General features: G+C 41.7%; 1 protein-coding gene across 1 annotated transcript in view; it reads left to right on the top strand.

The window, feature by feature from the left end:
* The first annotated feature begins 2,020 nt into the window (after positions 1-2,020).
* Positions 2,021-17,305, top strand: part of STX18 (syntaxin 18) — a 67,418-nt gene continuing 52,133 nt past the window's right edge. The window contains exon 1 of the mRNA XM_035547124.2: positions 2,021-2,400. Coding sequence (XP_035403017.1) covers positions 2,239-2,400 — 162 coding nt within the window. The 5' untranslated portion in view covers positions 2,021-2,238. The remainder of the gene's footprint in view (positions 2,401-17,305) is intronic.

Below are 17,305 nucleotides of genomic sequence, written 5' to 3'. Positions count from 1 at the left end.
TTGGATTAAGCTTCAGTCTGCTGGAGAGAGGCAAGATTTTGAAATTTTCTTCTTTGGAGACTGTTTCAGACAGCTTGCTCTTGGTCAGTGAGAGCACAGTTAAAAACTACAGTGTCTGCTGGACCCCAAAGCATTATATGGCGTATATACGTCACCATCACTGGTTATTTGGTCAGAAGTTTTCCCTGCTGTGTCATACAATTTCCCTGCAAGTAGCTTGTCTCCTGCACAGAACACGGTAATGAAATCGCCTCAACAGAAATCATAGTAAAGGCTATTTCATAAAGCTTTCTTCAGATTCAGTTAAATGACCAATAAATGTGTATTCACAAGTGGTGTTCCCCAGGGGTCGGTGTTGGGGCCCATCCTCTTTAATATCTTTATTGATGATTTGGAGGAGGGAATTGAGTGCACCCTCAGTAAATTTGTAGATGACACCAAAGTGGGGGGAAGTGTTGATCTGCCAGAGGGTAGGAAGGCCCTGCAGAGGGACCTGGACAGGACGTGTCGATGGGCAGAGGCCAATGGGATGGGGTTCAACATGGCTAGGTGTTGGGTCCTGAACTTTGGTCAGAAGAACCCCATGCAGTGCTACAGGCTTGGGGCAGAGTGGCTGGAAAGCTGTGCAGAGGAAAAGGATTTGGGGGTGTTGGTCAATGCTCGCCTGAACAGCCAGCAGTGTGCCCAGGTGGCCAAGAAGGCCAATGGCATCCTGCCTTGTATCAGGAATAGTGTAGCCATCAGGACCAGGGAGGTGGTCATCCCCCTGTACTCTGCTCTGGTAAGGCTGCACCTCAAGTACTGTGGTCAGCTTTGGGCCCCTCACTACAAGAAGGTCACTGAGGTACTGGAACGGGTCCAGAGAAGGGCTACTAAGCTGGTGAAGGGCCTGGAACACAAGTCCTATGAGGAAGAGCTGAGGGAACTGGGGTTGTTTAGTCTGGAGAAGAGAAGGCTCAGGGGAGACCTTATTGCTCTCTACAACTGCCTGAAAGGAAGGTGTGGGGAGCTGAGGGTCAGCCTGTTCTTGCAGATAACTAGTATTAGGATTAGAGGGAACGGCCTCAAGTTGCTCCAGGGGAGGTTTAGGTTGGAAATTAGGAGACATTTCTTCTCAGAAAGAGCAGTCAGGCATTGGAACAGGTTACCCAGGGAGGTGGTGGAGTCACTGTCCATGGGGGCGTTCAAGGAAGGGCTGTATGTGGTGCTTAGGGACATGGTCTAGTGGGTGATATTGGTGGTCGTTGGACCAGATGATCTTGGAGGACTTTTCCAACCTTTATGATTGTATGATTCTATTATTGTAATTCCCTGTGCGGTATATCTTTCAGGTACCAGCATGATACTGTCCCAGTGTTAGATGGCAGCAGGTCTCAGGAACCTTGATAGTCAGCCTCCTGGTGAGGAGGAAATCAGGTTCCAGGTCACACACTCCAGGTGTAAGGAGCCTGTTCTATCTCTAGAGTTCAAGAATAAATAATCAATATGCCTATACATGTATGGCCGTTTCCTCTGGAAATGTCACTCCTGCACTAATCCCCGATCCTGCTACAAACCTGCTAAAACACATTGATCAGCTCTAATTAACCTGTCTTTCCGTGTCTTAAGTTCTGAGGCTGAAAGCCTAGATGGCTCTGTATAACAGCACCACCTGGTGACACCTGCCATGCCACCAGAGCTCGGCGGCCCAGACGCCATTAGTTTCATTGGAATTTAAGTTTTATTCCGCAAACTTTTGCTCTATTATAGGAGGCAGCAGCGCCGAAGTCTCCTACAGCACTGCCCCGACACTCCAGTACACACGCAGACACATGCTTCTTCCAGCTTCCTCGGGATGAACCCGTGAAGACAGAACAGCACGGCAGCTCCCCAAATTCTGGGGAAGAGTTGGTCGAGCCCCGGGCTGCTGGCTGAGGCCCCTGAGCTGCTGGCTGAGCCGCCCAGGACGCCGAGAGCCGGAGCCGGGCGGCTGAGCCTGTCCCTGGCCGCGGCTTCTCGCAGCCGAGGCCTCCCTCACACAGCCCGGCCTCCATGGCGGCCCAGGCCGGGGCGTGAAACACCTCGTAGGGCCGGCGGGCTCAGCGGAGTGTCCCAGCAGCCAGCCCCGCAGCCAGCCCCATAGCCGGCCCCACGCTCCCTCACAGGCTCCGGGACCGGCCCCGGGGGCGGGCGGGCGGCGGAACGCGTTGCGCGGGGGCCGCGTTGCGCGGGGAAGGCTGCGCGGCGGCACCGGCCGCCATGGCGGTGGACATCACCCTGCTCTTCAAGGCCAGCGTGAAAACGGTGAAAACCCGCAACAAGGCGCTGGGGGTGGCGGCCGGGGACAGCGCCAGGGATGAGCTGCTCAAGCGCGGCGCAGCCCGCTCCAAGAGCGACTTCACCGGCCGGGCACGAGAGGTGGTGAGTGCGGGCACCGGGGCGGAGGAGAAGGGGGGACGGCGGCAGCAGCAGCAGCAGCAACCGGGGCTGGGCAGCCCTCCCCGGGGAGCCGGGGCGAGCGAGCCCCGAGTGCCCGCAGACCGCCCGCCTTCCCGGACGGATGTGGGCTGGGAGCCCGGCGGTGGGCTCGGAGCCCGCCCGTCGCCCCCGGGGGCTCGCCTTCCTGCCGGGGCGGCGCCGCCTTCCCCCCGGGGCGCTGCCCGCGGCGGCTGCCACGTAGGAGATGGCGCCCAGAGCCGAGGCGACAGCGGGTGTTGGTGACACAGGGCCGCCCGTTTTGTCGTCCTGCGTTTGTGCCCTCCGTCGTGCGGCTGTCAAGTGCCGGCTGCTGGTGAGCTGCAGGTGACAAGAGCACCGGGACGCCGCACGGCTTGGGACAAGCGCTGAGATCGCAGGAGTGACGGAGCAGTGATAGTGTCAGTCAGCAGTGCTGCAAAGCAAATTTGGTGCCTAACCTTTGCCTCTGTACCGGGTGAAAGGGAGGGGGAAGAAAGTCTGGGATGAGAGCAGGGTTTGAAGAACACCTTTAGTAAGGCACCGACCATATTTTTCAAGGGGAGCAGAGTGCTGAGCGTGCTGTCTGAGCACAACCCTACCGAAATGTGCAAGTTCAGTACTGAGCAAAGAGTGACAAGTAACCTTCGTCCTAATGTCTTCTCCCTTATAAATAGCCTAGTTTCAAACACAGGGATTAATGTCAAATTGCTGTTTCCATTGCACTTTTCCAGTTTATCAGAGAAAGCACTTAAAGGCCGATGTATTTTGCAGCACTTGACACCAGCTGTTCTACAGTAGTTCAGTGGTTGCTTTGAGGCCTAAGCAGAGGATGTCAAATGAGGTACCTGTTAATTGACCACATAATTATTAACTGTCCATGAAAAGTTCATGTAAGTGACTTGTCAACTGTGATTGCTGTGTTAGGGTTCTATCTGTGGTGATAAGACCACCACATATCTTTGACCATAAGATCTGCTTTTTTCTCCCCTGCCCACCTTCCCCCTTCCGCAGCTTCTGATTTTAACTTAATTCTGTGGTGTTAGATCAGAGTCCTTCAATCTTATCCCAGGACAGGGCAACCTTTATCATTTTTAACATAGTTAGTATGTGTAAATTCATAAACTCCTGGAATTCTAAAATAATTGAAGTTTTGTCATGAGGCATCATATTGGCGTTTATCTGCATCGTCAGTGCAGCTGCAAATTTTAAATCTACTCTTCTGAACACCATCGCTTGGACTGCTGCTGAGAGACGGTTGTTATCCTCTTAGGGTCTAATACTAGCCGGTGTTTGGATACCTTGCCGAAGCGTTTCACAGTCATGCTCTTCTCATTGTCCAGCTATAGTCCTGTGCTGTGTCAACATGCTAGATGTACGTCTTTTTCCTCCTACCTTATTCTTCTTTCCCCCCCTGCTCACAGCTACTGTTTTCTTTTGGTCCCAGTCTTCCCTCTGAGCTCCTCATCCTTTCTTAATTTCCTAAGGGCACTGCCCAGGCAACAGGAAGAAATGTAAAGATGTGTCTGGAAGTATCTTGTTTAATTACATCAGTACCAAGTGAAGTAAACGGCTAGTGCCACCACCATGGATGAGCTGACCAATTGGTCTGATGGTGAGAATGGGTTTAATTATGGTACTAATGTAAATAGTGGCTTCGGAGAAAAAGGCAAGGCCTTGCCAAAGCAGATATGAGCATGAATGCTGTGAATGTGTCCATAAATGAGTCGGAGTGAAATAGATCAGGCTCGTCCTGTTTCTGCTCCTGTAGCTCAATTACATTGGTGGCAGCGGAGCCAGACACCTGCTGGACCAGAGAAGTCTTTATAACATTTTTTTAGGTCTTCTTTAAGGAGGTCTGATTTAAATGCGTGAACAAAACGTAGAAACTGTGCCTAGAAAGAGTAAGCTTTGTAGTGAAATAAATGATTTCAGTTGCTTGCTTCAGTTAAATACAATTTGATTTGATTACACGTGTCAAAGCCTCTTTTCAAATACTTTGTCATAGCAATTTTTAATTTGCCTAGCAATTAAAAATTGAGATGCTTCTGCCAAAACCATGCAACTTACCTTGCAATTGTAATCCTTGATAGATGCATTAATTCTTTAATATATTTCTATTTTAAACACACATACAGCCAGTGAATTCTTCCCCTTGTACTTTTTTGTTCTGTTCATTTTTTAACCCAAGAAACATATCAAGCTGTTAGCTACTGTTGTCTCTAAAACTTGCCCTGGAGGATATCAATCAGAATACATAGGTAGGATAGCAATGGAGACTCTGAATAATTTACACCTTGGCAGCGCTTTCATTGTGCCTTATTTGGCTGAGCAATAGTTGAAGACCTGTTTGACATGCAGGTTGGGAAGTGGCAAAATATTTCTGCGGAGTCCACACCCAGCCACGCTTCCTTCTGTGCCACGGTGGGGGTGCCTTGCCTGGCTTTGTGCAGGGTGGCAGCAGCACAGCCGAAGGATTGTGTGATGTTTGTTGTTGAGGCTGCTGTGACTGGTGACATTGTCAAACTTAGGACGAAATTGATCAGGTTGGCTAGGAGTGCGCTTCTAAATGAAAGAAGGCTGATATGGCCACAAACTTCTAAAAAGATTTTCTTTGCCCCAGCACTGACCTATTTCTGGCATTTTTGTGTATGTGGATGTTTTTCATCCGTCAGCTACATTTTTCAAGCATTTGATCGTCTTACATGCAGTGAAAGATGACAAAAGCTGCGTGTGTAGTGCATGTTGTTGGAATCTCTCCCCCTGTTCACCAGTTGATTGGGACCAAGAGAAGGACTGACTTGAATGATTCACTTCAAGAAAATCATGATACAGTGGTGAACTCTTCAATGCCTGAAATCTATAGAAGACTGTTAGAATTTATATTGTGTGCATTAGTGCTTTTGGGCCAACTAAAACAAAAGCAACATTTTTTTTCTGTCCTTAAACTTTTATTGTGACATAACTATTTAAAGTGTAGTATATAGAGATATTAAAGATTTTTAATCACACTTTTACATGCTTACGCAGTCACTTCGTATCAGATTTGGCATCAAGCTGAGCTATTTGCTAAGCGATGGAAGAATTTTAAGGACAAGACATATTAGCATTAAAAAAATAAATAAAATTGTGTTTGAATTAAGCATTGAATGACAAATTATCTAGAAAAAATACAGCATGGGCCCAGTCTATTTAACACTTGTTCACAGCTTTACTGTGGCCTTATACTTGTTCTTTCATGTATTTTAAATGATTATCAGTTTTGGAAGGTGTTTGGCACTTGAACTTTTATTTTAGAGCGGTCTTGGGAAATCTTACTACTTAAGCCTTTCCTTTTCCCTTTTTATGGCAATAAAAGTTTTTGAGCTATTAGGAAGATCTGTCAAATATGCTTCCTAGTTATTTGAAAATGTGGAAGGAATGAGAACTTTTAATCACTACTCACTGTTCAATATGTGTTATAGAAATGGAATCGGGGCTGATACGGCCTATTAACAGAAATAAAAGTAACGGTCAAGCAGAATTTCATGATAAGCTTGATTATAACCATAAATTACTTATTTGTTGTTGTTGTGCTAGGGAGATTATCTTTTTTAAGGTGTTTGTAAAAAGCCAAAAACTGAAGTGCTAGAGCACAAATTCTTCAAAAGCAATACCAGACATATCTGAAAACATATCCTTGAGAATGGAAAATTGAAAGGTTAAATGTTTCTAAGTCTTTAAATGCAAAATTTCAGAATGATCAAATGTCTGTGTTTGAAGCTGTTGAACACATAAGGATGCCAGATTCACAAAGCTACGACATCTGTTCTTCATATAACTTGTGTGTATGGATTCTATAGGATGATTAACTGATTTTTTTTTTTCTTAAATGGGTATGGTAGGCCAGCATTCACATTAAGAGTATGTTCGGTTGCTCTGTACATATATTTAATGAGAAGGAAAAATCCCCACATAAAACTTGCCTCCAGAACTAGTTCTTGTGAAAGCCAGAACAAATGACTTTGAATATAAATTTTGAACAAACTTTTTAATTACGAGGTGGCCTGACTTTCATAGTATACTGTTCTGACTACAGATAAGCTCCAGTTGTTGCAGTTTGTTTTGTAGTTCTGTTGTTGTTTTTTGATGTTGCTGTTGTTTAAACTCTATATACGATGTATAAATTCTATATACTTTGAGTAAAACAGCATTTTCATGCATACCTATGTAATTCCAGTGTATCTCATCGGATTAGCCCACAGGATAATTCAAACTAACATCCCTATTAGAAGAGGGGGAGAACTGATTTGTCGCTGGGCCCAAACATGGGATCTCACTGCACATCTTCGCACAATCTGGCATTTAGAGCATCCTTGTAGGATGAAAGAAAGGAGCAGGCATACTTGTATATGACGTTTACAGTGGCTGAATCTTCGCATGGCATTAATGAAGCCTAAAAAACCATGGAGAATGCCCAAATGAGGAGCTGGACTCCCAGACTGACCGTGTTGTACCACCTTGAATAGCACAACAGAATTATTGACACAGCACAGTTAAAAGGGAATGGTTTTAAACATACCTTCTGATCCCTGTCAGACTATTCTGAAACGTTTGAAGAAGGATCAAGAATAAAGTGCAGGACCCCATAGCTCTGTAATGTGCCCGGTTAAAGTGCATAAGGACTGGGAGGTCCGAAGGATTTTCCGCGGCCTCCCATGGATGCGCGCCGGCCTTGGCGGTAGGCTGGTGGCCTTGGTGCTTGGCCTCAGCCACCCGCCGCTGCTGTGGTTGCGACACTCTCCCTTCCCTTCCAGAGGGGTCTGGCGGGGAGAGGTAGGGATTGTATGCTGGTCCAAAAGTAAAATGTGTGCCAAAATGCCAGTGCCGAGTGTTAAACTTCTCACTGGAATATGACAGTTACTGCGTTGCCTGTTCTGAGTCAGCCTTGGGTCAGTAGTTACAAAACAAAGAATTACTTCTAAACTTTTAAAAGATCAAGAAATACTCAAAATACTAAAAAGAGAGGAGGAAAAAAAATGGGGGGGGGGTCCTACTAGCCTGGGACAGAACAACTAACACGCAGACAACCCCAGCTTTATCACTACTTAATTTCAGTTTATGTGTGAAAAAGGAGACTCAAGTGAAAATCTGGCCTGCTTTGTTCTCTTGCCAGGGAAACCACAATTTCAGTATTAATTGCTCAGATTTTTTTTCAGTTATACAAACATTTATAATAACCCAACAACATTGTATTTATCAAGACCACCTGCCAACTTCCAGTTAACTTCTTTATGTTGTGTTTATATTTCTTTTCACTTGGAAATACCAGTTAAAATAAAATAACCTGCTTGCTACATTAACTTTTTATAGGATGGGACATGCCTTTGCCAGGTCTAGAATAGACCTGAATGGGGCCTAATCCTGAAAACCTCTGTAGCTGAGATTGGTCCTGTTAAAGTCCGTGACAGCGCACAGCCAGCGAGCCAAAGACTGCGTGGCCATGGAGCGAATTATCCCGATATACTGCAGTGGCTGACCCTAAGCAGTGCTCTAAGGGAGATGGCCAGCAATGGTTAGGATGGTATGCTTTAATTCAGGGGGTTTTACACAAAGCAGACTGAAAATTTCTAACCTGCTTTACTCAGGTTAGTTTATACGATCGTTTTGGCTCTAACGCTTACATAAGAATAACTCCCATGAGAGAATATTTGGATGCAAGGGAAATATATATTGCTTACGGTATAACCAATTACAGTCTTTATTGCAAATTAATGAGTGTGCCAAAGTTTGGACAGCAAGCGATATTTCAGTTCACTTTTTAGCTTTTAATGAGAGGTAAGTTCTAATAAATTGGGCCCATAGCTGAGGTCATCGGAATTCCTTCTGACGTCTCCCTCGTGCCGTGCCGAACGGCCACTTTTCCCCTCAAAGTTCACCGGTGGGGCTGCGTTTTGTGCTCGTTTACATGCACAGTTAACATGCTTACATGCACAGTTTTCCCCCCTCATTTGCTAGGCAGAAAACATAAGTCTTAAATTATGCTTTTTCAGATGGGAAGATAGAGAATGCTGCTTTCTAATATTTCAGATTTATCTCTTCTTCCCTGCAAATGAGGGTTAATGATAGTTTCTTATTATGAAGGTTTATTGTTTTTTACCTCTCATCCTTGTTAGAGAAGAAATTTAGCCTGAGAGGTGGAAGGCAAAGCAGTTGATATCTTTAATTAGGAGGTTAGAAACATAAAAAGCAAATTAAGGAAACGGCAGAAGAAAGATTTTTTTTAAAAAAAAACATTTTTGGAGAGGAATGGAATGCTGCCCTTGTTTTATGCAGTAGGATTAAATGCCAGATCACTAATGTTCCCCATGCGATGCTTCTGGTTTTAGCAAAACTTACATCAGTAACAGTGGTGAGGGTATAGGTCAGCCTTTGGGGAGGAGTTCTGAACTCATATTTTGGGAAGTTCTGAAATGTCTGTACAAATGTCTGTTGTCCTCTCCTCCCTTTGTTTGTTTTCTTTTAAATTCATTCTTGACTCCATGGGAATTGTTTTCTGAATGTAGCCTGAACGGCAGGGTTGAAAGCTGGCTTGGGAGACAGCTTTCCTTAGTTGCCCATTAGCTTTGTTTCGGTTAACTGGACCTCACGTGGTGCTGAGGAGTCCAAGAGAACCCCAGGGCTGCAGTTCGTGTTTTGAGGGCAAAGGGCCCCTTGTCTTCATCCTCTCCTGCCCTCCTTCCAGGGCCGGCTTGGTTGTGGGAAGTTCCTTTCTGGCTTGCAGTTGCTGGAGGAATTATTTGATGTAGCTGGTCACTATGAACTCCTTTAAGGGTATGGTTGTCCGTTCAGTTGACACCTCCTGTGAGCTGTTGGTTTGTTGCCTTGCTAAAAATAAGGATAAACTCAGTGGAAGTTTGTTGTTTGTATGGAATTGGAGGAAATCCGAGGTTTAACATATGTCGCCCCCTTCCTTTCTCAAACATAGCTTACGTTTGCATGGCATCTGAAGAGGGAAAATGGTGGGACAGGGACAGGGTGGTAGGTCTGTGGGATCCAGAAAGCTGGAGTGATAAAATGGGATGATAACAAGGACAACAGCAGGGAGTCAGCAGGCTTAGCAAGAAACGAATAGTCTGGTACAGGTTAGAGAAGGAACAGTCAAACATGAGAGGATAGAAATAGCTTGTAAAGTTACATAGAGAGGGGCATTTCTTTTGTCTCAGAGTACTACTTCTGGTAATTTCCAGTAAATCTAGATTCAGACTAAACAGTTTTCTCCTCCGTGACAATTAGGTAACAGAATTTCTGAGCCATCACAGATAATAATTGCTTTGAGCTCTCAAATACATTGAAATAATAAAATGGGGAGACGATTTAGGGTGCTATGCTTCATACTGTTGAAATAATAATAATAAAAAAGGATGTTTAAACCTTCTTAGGGAACAGGTATTTCAAAGCTTAAAGAGTTCACAACTTCAAACAAATTGATAACTAGTCATTGCCTTCAACTAGTTGTACTGAGACTCTTCTGTTTTTGCTAATTTGGGCTTGTTTTGTCAAATCCCTTGTGATTTTTTGATAATAAGGGAATAAAGTTGTTTTAGTTGTTGTTCCACCATAGATAAAAAGATAAAAATTACCAGTAAAAGATTTTTGAGATTATATGCTCTGTCTCTGAAATGTCAGACCACTAAGCATGAAAATACTTTTCAGGCTGGCAGATATTAAACCAGGAATGATAGTTTCCGTGAAAGCAATTAAAGGGTGAAAACTGGGGATACGAACTGTTGGCAACAGTTTGTGGGAAAAATGTTCTTTAATGTCTGAAATACTTCAGTTGAATGTAACTGTTTAGAATTGTAAATTATGAATACTTTATTGAAAACATGTTTCCTGGCATCAGGGTGGTGTGGCAAAGCTTTTTGTCTGCCAGAAGTGACAATTTTTGGTGACTGGCTGCCAGCCTTGAGGTGTGTGCTTGCCCCTCTTCATCCTTTCCTTCTGGCTTGGCGTGTTCCCTTTTGGCTGAGAGCAGCGAGAGTGGTGGGTGTACGGCATCTGCTGAAGGTTAAATCTGTTCCACTTCCGTAGGTATTGTCCAGCATTCGAAAGAAATAAACAAGACCCAGATAGTTAAATGTAACCCAAATCCCTTTCAGTCGTTGCTTTTCTACTATTAATAGATTGCCTGCTTGACATTTCTCAGTGGGTATTTCCTTTTTTGGTTGACTTTTAAACCGCTTTGAATGTGGACTTAATTTTACTGATTCTGAACTGAATATTTAATTTCTGCAGTACAAGCTGGGACTGACCGATGGTTCTTACTATTCCATGTCTCAGTGGGATGGAAAGTGGGAAATAAGCTTGTCCTCACAGAACCTCTGCTGATGTTCACCTGAAGCCTAAGTGTTTTGTTGGTCTGGGACCGAAAATGAGAGAGAGGTCTTGTTTTCTGACATGTTAAAAATGATGATCCAGTAGGTTGATTACACGTCTAATATGGAGTAGTATTCTAATCAGATTTTTAATATGGTCATTCACTGATTATTTTTTAAATGGAAAAGCCTTGGGTGAAAATATGAAGTCCTCAAACGCTTAGTACAGGTGAAAGGTAGCAATATTTACTGTAGAAGACCAGAAATAACCACGCTGCTGCACCTGGGGTCCTAAACAGTCCCCAGGCAAGAGGAAAGTTGATTTAAAGGAGTAGGAAGACAGGGGAGTTTGTAAGGAGAAGCGTACTTTTGGGGGTCTTCTGAGGAGTTCTGGAAGCGTTGTATCATCTGCTGGTTTTTTTTTTTTCAGATTGAAGTGGGTAAAGTACAGACACAACTGCATTGTGGATTTTTTATTCTTGCCTATTTTCAGGTGGTTTGGATGTTCTCACAAAGCAGCAACAATTTCAAATTCCCAGGCTTTTCATTTCTCTTTCTGAAAAGAAAGCTGTAATTTCTTTAAGAGCTTTTGGCTGAGCTAATGTTCTTCTGTCCGTCCCCTCCCCCCCCCCCCCCCCCAACTCCAGTTTAGCCTTTTAACTTGTGCTTCTTCCTGAAAAAGAAGAAAAACATTGTGAGAGCTGCAGAGGAACACACTGCTTAGTCTTGTGACACTTTATGTATAACACAAAGCATGCTATACATGATATCTGTCTTATTCATAACTTGTTCACTTGTATTAAAAATAAATGGTGATAGCAAACTGATGTGAAAGACAAACATGTAATGGTGATGAAAACGATTTAATGATTAGTGGAGAAACAAATATTTATTGAAAATAAAAACCATGTCTAAAGGCTCTAATGCTGACTTTTGGAAACATTACCATGTTGTGGTATTTGCAATACTGTGTGTCCTGTACAGTAGATATTGTTTAAAATTGCTTGGGAACTGGAGCTTGCAATTGTGAGCTTGGAATGTCCTGCAGATAATTAAGTTGTGGTCAGGCTTTAGAAAAATAAAAAGTTCTCGAACTATGATTTTATAAACATGCTACAATAACATTTCTTTATATTTAACAGTTTCTTATAGAAAGCTGATACTCTCATGAGGCATTCTCTAAAGGTAAAACATCAAGAAAGAAAAAATATTAAATTAAAACTTCACTTAGGATGTTGACAGTTAGCTTGTAATATTAAACAGATGTGCATGTTCTTGGGATATTCTTCTTTCAGAACTTTGTTGTATACCCATTTTCAAGTGACAGCTACAAATTTTTGAATAATTTAAAATTCCTCTTTCTTTAGTTGTCTTTGTTGTATGTATTTTTCTTAGGGTCAATTCAGCTTTCAGCTGGACAGTGTGATGCATACTGTAGTTTCTGCCATATTATCCAAGGAGAGGGTTCTTTTATCTAGACTTAAATTGAAGCACAGTTCATTCAACTCTGTTTAAATAAAATGAATAAATCACATCCATGAAAAGATTCTTCGGCCTGATATTACCCTTATATGTGTTAAGTGGGGTATTTATTGATTCTCGTCATGGTTATTGTAGGGCATAGTTTGGTCTGTTTGGCTCCTAGGAAGTATTGCACACAGGAGACAATACCAAAGTAATGATACTTAAACTTTTAAAAGATAAAAGTTTAATGAAATATGGAGGGAATTGCAAAGTCAAGGAAGAGAGTGTAGCACTCTTAAAATGACAAATTGTTTTGCCCAGATCTGTTGTAAACCTTTTCAAATATATATATATTTATTTATTTATTTTCAGCAAAAAGCTACAAAAATGATCTAAAGTCTGGAAAAATCTTCTTTGTGGTGAGAAATTTCCTCCTTCTATTTTGTTAGGAGATGTAATCACAAGAGAAAAAAAGAAGTCAGATTGTCTATGGATTGTACAGAAAACCAAAACCAAAAGTACGTTCTTGTGGTGTGGCTCAGCTGACCCTTGATTTGGGAGATTCTGCACCACATGAAGTCTCTAAGTCAAGTGCACACATTGTAAAATACATACGGTACTCAACGAGTAATGCAGGAGTTAATACACGGGGTGGCTCAGGAATTCCTTTTTACATGTGGGACATTGCTTCTTACCAAAGCAAAGAATTGGATACTGGTTTCCCAAATCCCAGACTACTGCTCCAGTGACCTCTGACTCTGATCAGTCTGACCTTAGGCTGTGTGAACGTATGAGTGTTCTGTCTTCTTTTTTATTTATAAATGGACTTACAGGAAACAATGTGTTAAAGTATTTCTAAAATAAAATAGCTGTGTTAGACTTACCAGGACGCTTAATGAAATTATCTACCACAAAGTTACTTAGTGCAAAGTAAATTACTTCATTTATGAAGTTTTTTTGATCTCTTCCTCACAAATTTCAGAGAATGTATGGATGTACAAAGATAGTTAAATGAACTTAAAGTAAGGTATTATTTGATATAATAGTACTACCTTGCTGTAGTTTTTTTTCGACTCAGTTTCATGTCTATGAGCTGGATATCTCCTTTCCTTGCTTTGTACATTTTCTGAGCTGTTTAAAGACACAGTGATGCATTATAAAGGGAGTGCAGCTAGGTCGTTGTAAGAAAATATTAGTATTAATGATGTTGTTCCAATTCCTAAGACTTTTAGTTCATTATGGAATCCATTGTAGTGTAGATGGGAAATGCTCACAAGAACTCTGCTACATCATATTCAAAAACTTTATATACAGTAAAGGAGCATACAGACAATACTGGGAAAAATACATCTGAGAGACAATCAAAATGTGAAGGAAAGGAACACTGGGTCAGGGGGAGGGGGGAAGAGTTAATCAGTTTGGCTAAAATGGGGCCTACTATAACTTCTTACGTTCCAGAGGAGGGCCGTGAAGATGACCAAGGGGCTGGAGCATCTCTCCTATGAAGACAGGCTGAGGGAGTTGGGGTTGTTCAGCCTGGAGAAGGCTCAGGGGAGACTTTAGAGCAGCCTTCCAGTACCTAAGGGGGCTACAAGAAAGCTGGGGAGGGACTCTTTGTCAGGGAGTGGGGTGATAGGACAAGGGGGAATGGATTTAAACTAAAAGAAGGAAGGCTTAGATTACATAAAAGGAGGGAATTCTTTACTCAGAGGGTGGTGAGGCACTGGAACAGGTTGCCCAGAGAAGCTGGGGATGCCCCATCCTTGAAAGTGCTCAAGGCCAGGTTGGATGGGGCTTTGGGCAACCTGGTCTGGTGGGAGGTGTGTGGCAGGGGGTTGTAACAATGTTTTTTAATGTCCCTTCCAACCCAAACCATTCCATGGTTCTATATGTTTATTTTTTTCTGTTACGGCATATAGAACGCACAGTGATGTGGTCTGGCTATGACTTTACTGTTTTACCATACAACGCTTCACAATTTATTGTCCCTGTCCTGAAATTTGCAGTAGTTTTAGGAGTGGTTTGTGGGTTCACACAACACATTGAAATGCATGGTATAATTTTATTTTGTAGAGAAAATAAAGCATGTAAGTTTTTTCTGAACAAAACTTTTTTCTTACAATGAATGGAAAGAAGTCTTTTCCATACAACTCTTAAAATATAAATCTGTTTTTATTGAATTAAACACTATGTAAAATTCTAGTATGAATATTATTCCAGTTTTAAAGAAATAACATTTAAAAGCATGCACTAGGGATATGGGAAGGAAGATAATACAAATATTACATGGATTTTATCATTTGAGTAAATTTGCATGCTTGTTTTTTGATGCTAACAAGAATCAGAAGTTTACTTCAAAGACTGTTTCTTGATTTGTTTATAAGTGGCTTTTACTGATGTTTTTTAAAAAGAGCTATTACTACAAAAATCATCATTTATTTGCAGGCTTTTTATAAATTGTTTTGAACAAACTGATTTGTATCAGTTCTTTAAATAAAGTGGCTGAAGTTTCTTTGTTCAGGGATAATTCTGCGGTCTTTGCATGATGGGCAAAACCTGCTGTCAGGGCAGACAAGTTAATAACTGTTCTTATATTATGAAATATCTTTCTGCTGAAGCTTTCGTGGAGATTGGGTCTGGCTTCAGGATTTGTCCCTTACGTGGAAGGCTTTGAAATAATGTGAATAAAATGTTAATCATGGAAATGACATGAATTAGTTTGCCATGCTCCTTATCTGTTTCATTAGCACGCTGGGTGACAGAGGGAGATTACCTTAATGTATGTGTTATTTAAGGGCTGGTAATGGGGACAATACTAACTGACAGAGGATTAGGGGAAGATGTAGGATGAAATCTGTCTTGCACTGAGATAGGTTGCAGAGCTATTGTCAATTTAATTGAAGAAAAAATTTTGCAAAAAATTATTGGTGAAAGTTTAATGCTTATTGTTTGTCCCACATTCTATCTTGTGAGTGAGGATGAAGACTCAAATAAGATAATACTAAAAGAGAAGTCTTCTAAAGTGCTTTCTGGGACTCTTCAGTAAGGTAAACACCTCTCTTCTTGGTTTGTAAGAAGTGAACTGAATTCACTGGGGCTATTTGTGTGTTGAATTGGGTCCTGAGAGAGCATTCTCAGAAATTTCTGACAAATGGGACGGAATTATGAATAAGGATGTTTCTAATTTGTGTTATTTATTCCTGTTTCAAAGATATTCTTTACCCTAAAAAGAAATAATGATATGAATATTTATACATAACAGTTGTTGGGTGAAACTTACAGTTTTCAGGAAAGTTCAGTTTTGAAAATACGTAAGAGTTGTAGCAATTAACCTACATGCACATTTATAATTCTAGAAAATGGATGGCATATTACATTCAAAGACTGGATCTGATAGACCCAAATTGCTTAAAACATCAGTTATTGAAGATGTCCCCCTGGGACTTTGAGAAACCATTTAACAGATGAAAGTACATTTTGAAAAGTTTGACCTTACAGGCAATCATAAAATGAATCAAAACAGTTCTTTCCTCCCCTGAAATGTACAGAGCCCATCTGTATCTAATCCAGTAATTATAGACTGAGTTCAATTACCTTTTCAAACTTGGAGCAGACTGGAGACTAGGCAGTGAACAAACATAGGGTTTTGTCTAGACCTCAATTGACCACAGTCTAAAACTTGAATTTATATCTAATTTTATTTTTAGCTTCATTTGGTAGTTTTTAAAGGATTTATTTTGCTACCTAGTCACTAGATCATGAAATTTTTACTTTTGTGTTTACGGCTATATTTTTGTCCCAGCGAAGTTAATAAAATGACAGTTGCAAGAGTTTACTGGATAAATCATTTGAATTGTAATGAAAACTGGGCTAACCAGCTCTTTTGAGTCTTCAGTGTTGCTACAAGGAGACTCCAAAAGGATCGGAGCAAATTATATAACTTACATTCTGTGCTCACATCAGTGTATTTAATGTTCAGATTAAAAAATAAAAATAAAAACAAAAAAGCAGCTTCATTGGTTTTTACTCTTTTGGAAGAATAACTCCCAATTCTACCTGGCTGTGATCTTGCCAGCAGTTGGCACTGATTAGCCAGAAGTGGATTTTTGTCATAGTTTCTAATCAAAAATTTATTTTTGATAGTTTCTAATCTAGATAGTTTCTAATCCAAATTTATTAATTTATTTCAGTTAGGGCAAACAGATTCTCCAATCAGCCATATACGTAGTGTTAAAGAATACACGCACAGTTGTGTTGGATGGTACAGGTAACCCTTCTGACTGCCAAGTCAAAGGTTAGGTATTTCTTGTTATTAAGCCCACAAACTACTCAGACCACACCATAGCATGCGTGCTGCTGAGAAGTGCGGTGCCACGCTCGCTGAGCTGTGCAATGGTGCTGCCAACGTGACCCTCTGATTCCCTGCAGGACGGTGTACGTGCAACCATTCCCTGGACAGTGCTTTTTTTGCAATAAAGGAGTGTGGAGTTGGCAGAGGAAATCGCTGAGCTGTGCATAAACCAACCGTAGCGTGCAAGACTTCTTGTTACGATGGCACATTTCCTAGGGCTCTGGTAGCAGTGTAGAAGCGGTAATTAAGGGCAGAATAAATGCTGTGCTGTTAACTTACAGTTGTGCAGCATGCTCTTGCTGGGATGGCATTTCTTGGCAAATGATGGCTGTGATAATTGATGCATTAAGTTTAACTTACTGATACTTAATAGTAATCAGTCTTTTGTAGCAGTTGCCATAATTTGCTAAGAATGCTGGTCACAGTGACTTCCGAGTCAACACTTACTTAGCGGATAAGACATACTGTTCCAATGAGCAATACATTTGGTGTGGCAAGCAAGAATCTTTTGATGTTTAATTGGCTTTCCTTGTAACACTTAAGAAACAACTGGTGTAATGAAATGTTACATATCTGCAAAGCTGAGAGGCCTAAGAGATTGCATGTGATTATTCTGAATCTATTTTTTTCTGTGTATTTTATAAGCATGAGAAAAGTTCTCTAATACTGTCATCCAGAAAACTACTATATGCTACAAAAA

Source organism: Cygnus atratus, chromosome 4, assembly GCF_013377495.2.
Source record: "Cygnus atratus isolate AKBS03 ecotype Queensland, Australia chromosome 4, CAtr_DNAZoo_HiC_assembly, whole genome shotgun sequence".
In the NCBI taxonomy this organism is placed as follows: Eukaryota; Metazoa; Chordata; class Aves; order Anseriformes; family Anatidae; genus Cygnus; species Cygnus atratus.
Note: the sequence above shows the minus strand (reverse complement) of the source record. Positions and strands in the feature narration are given on the sequence as shown.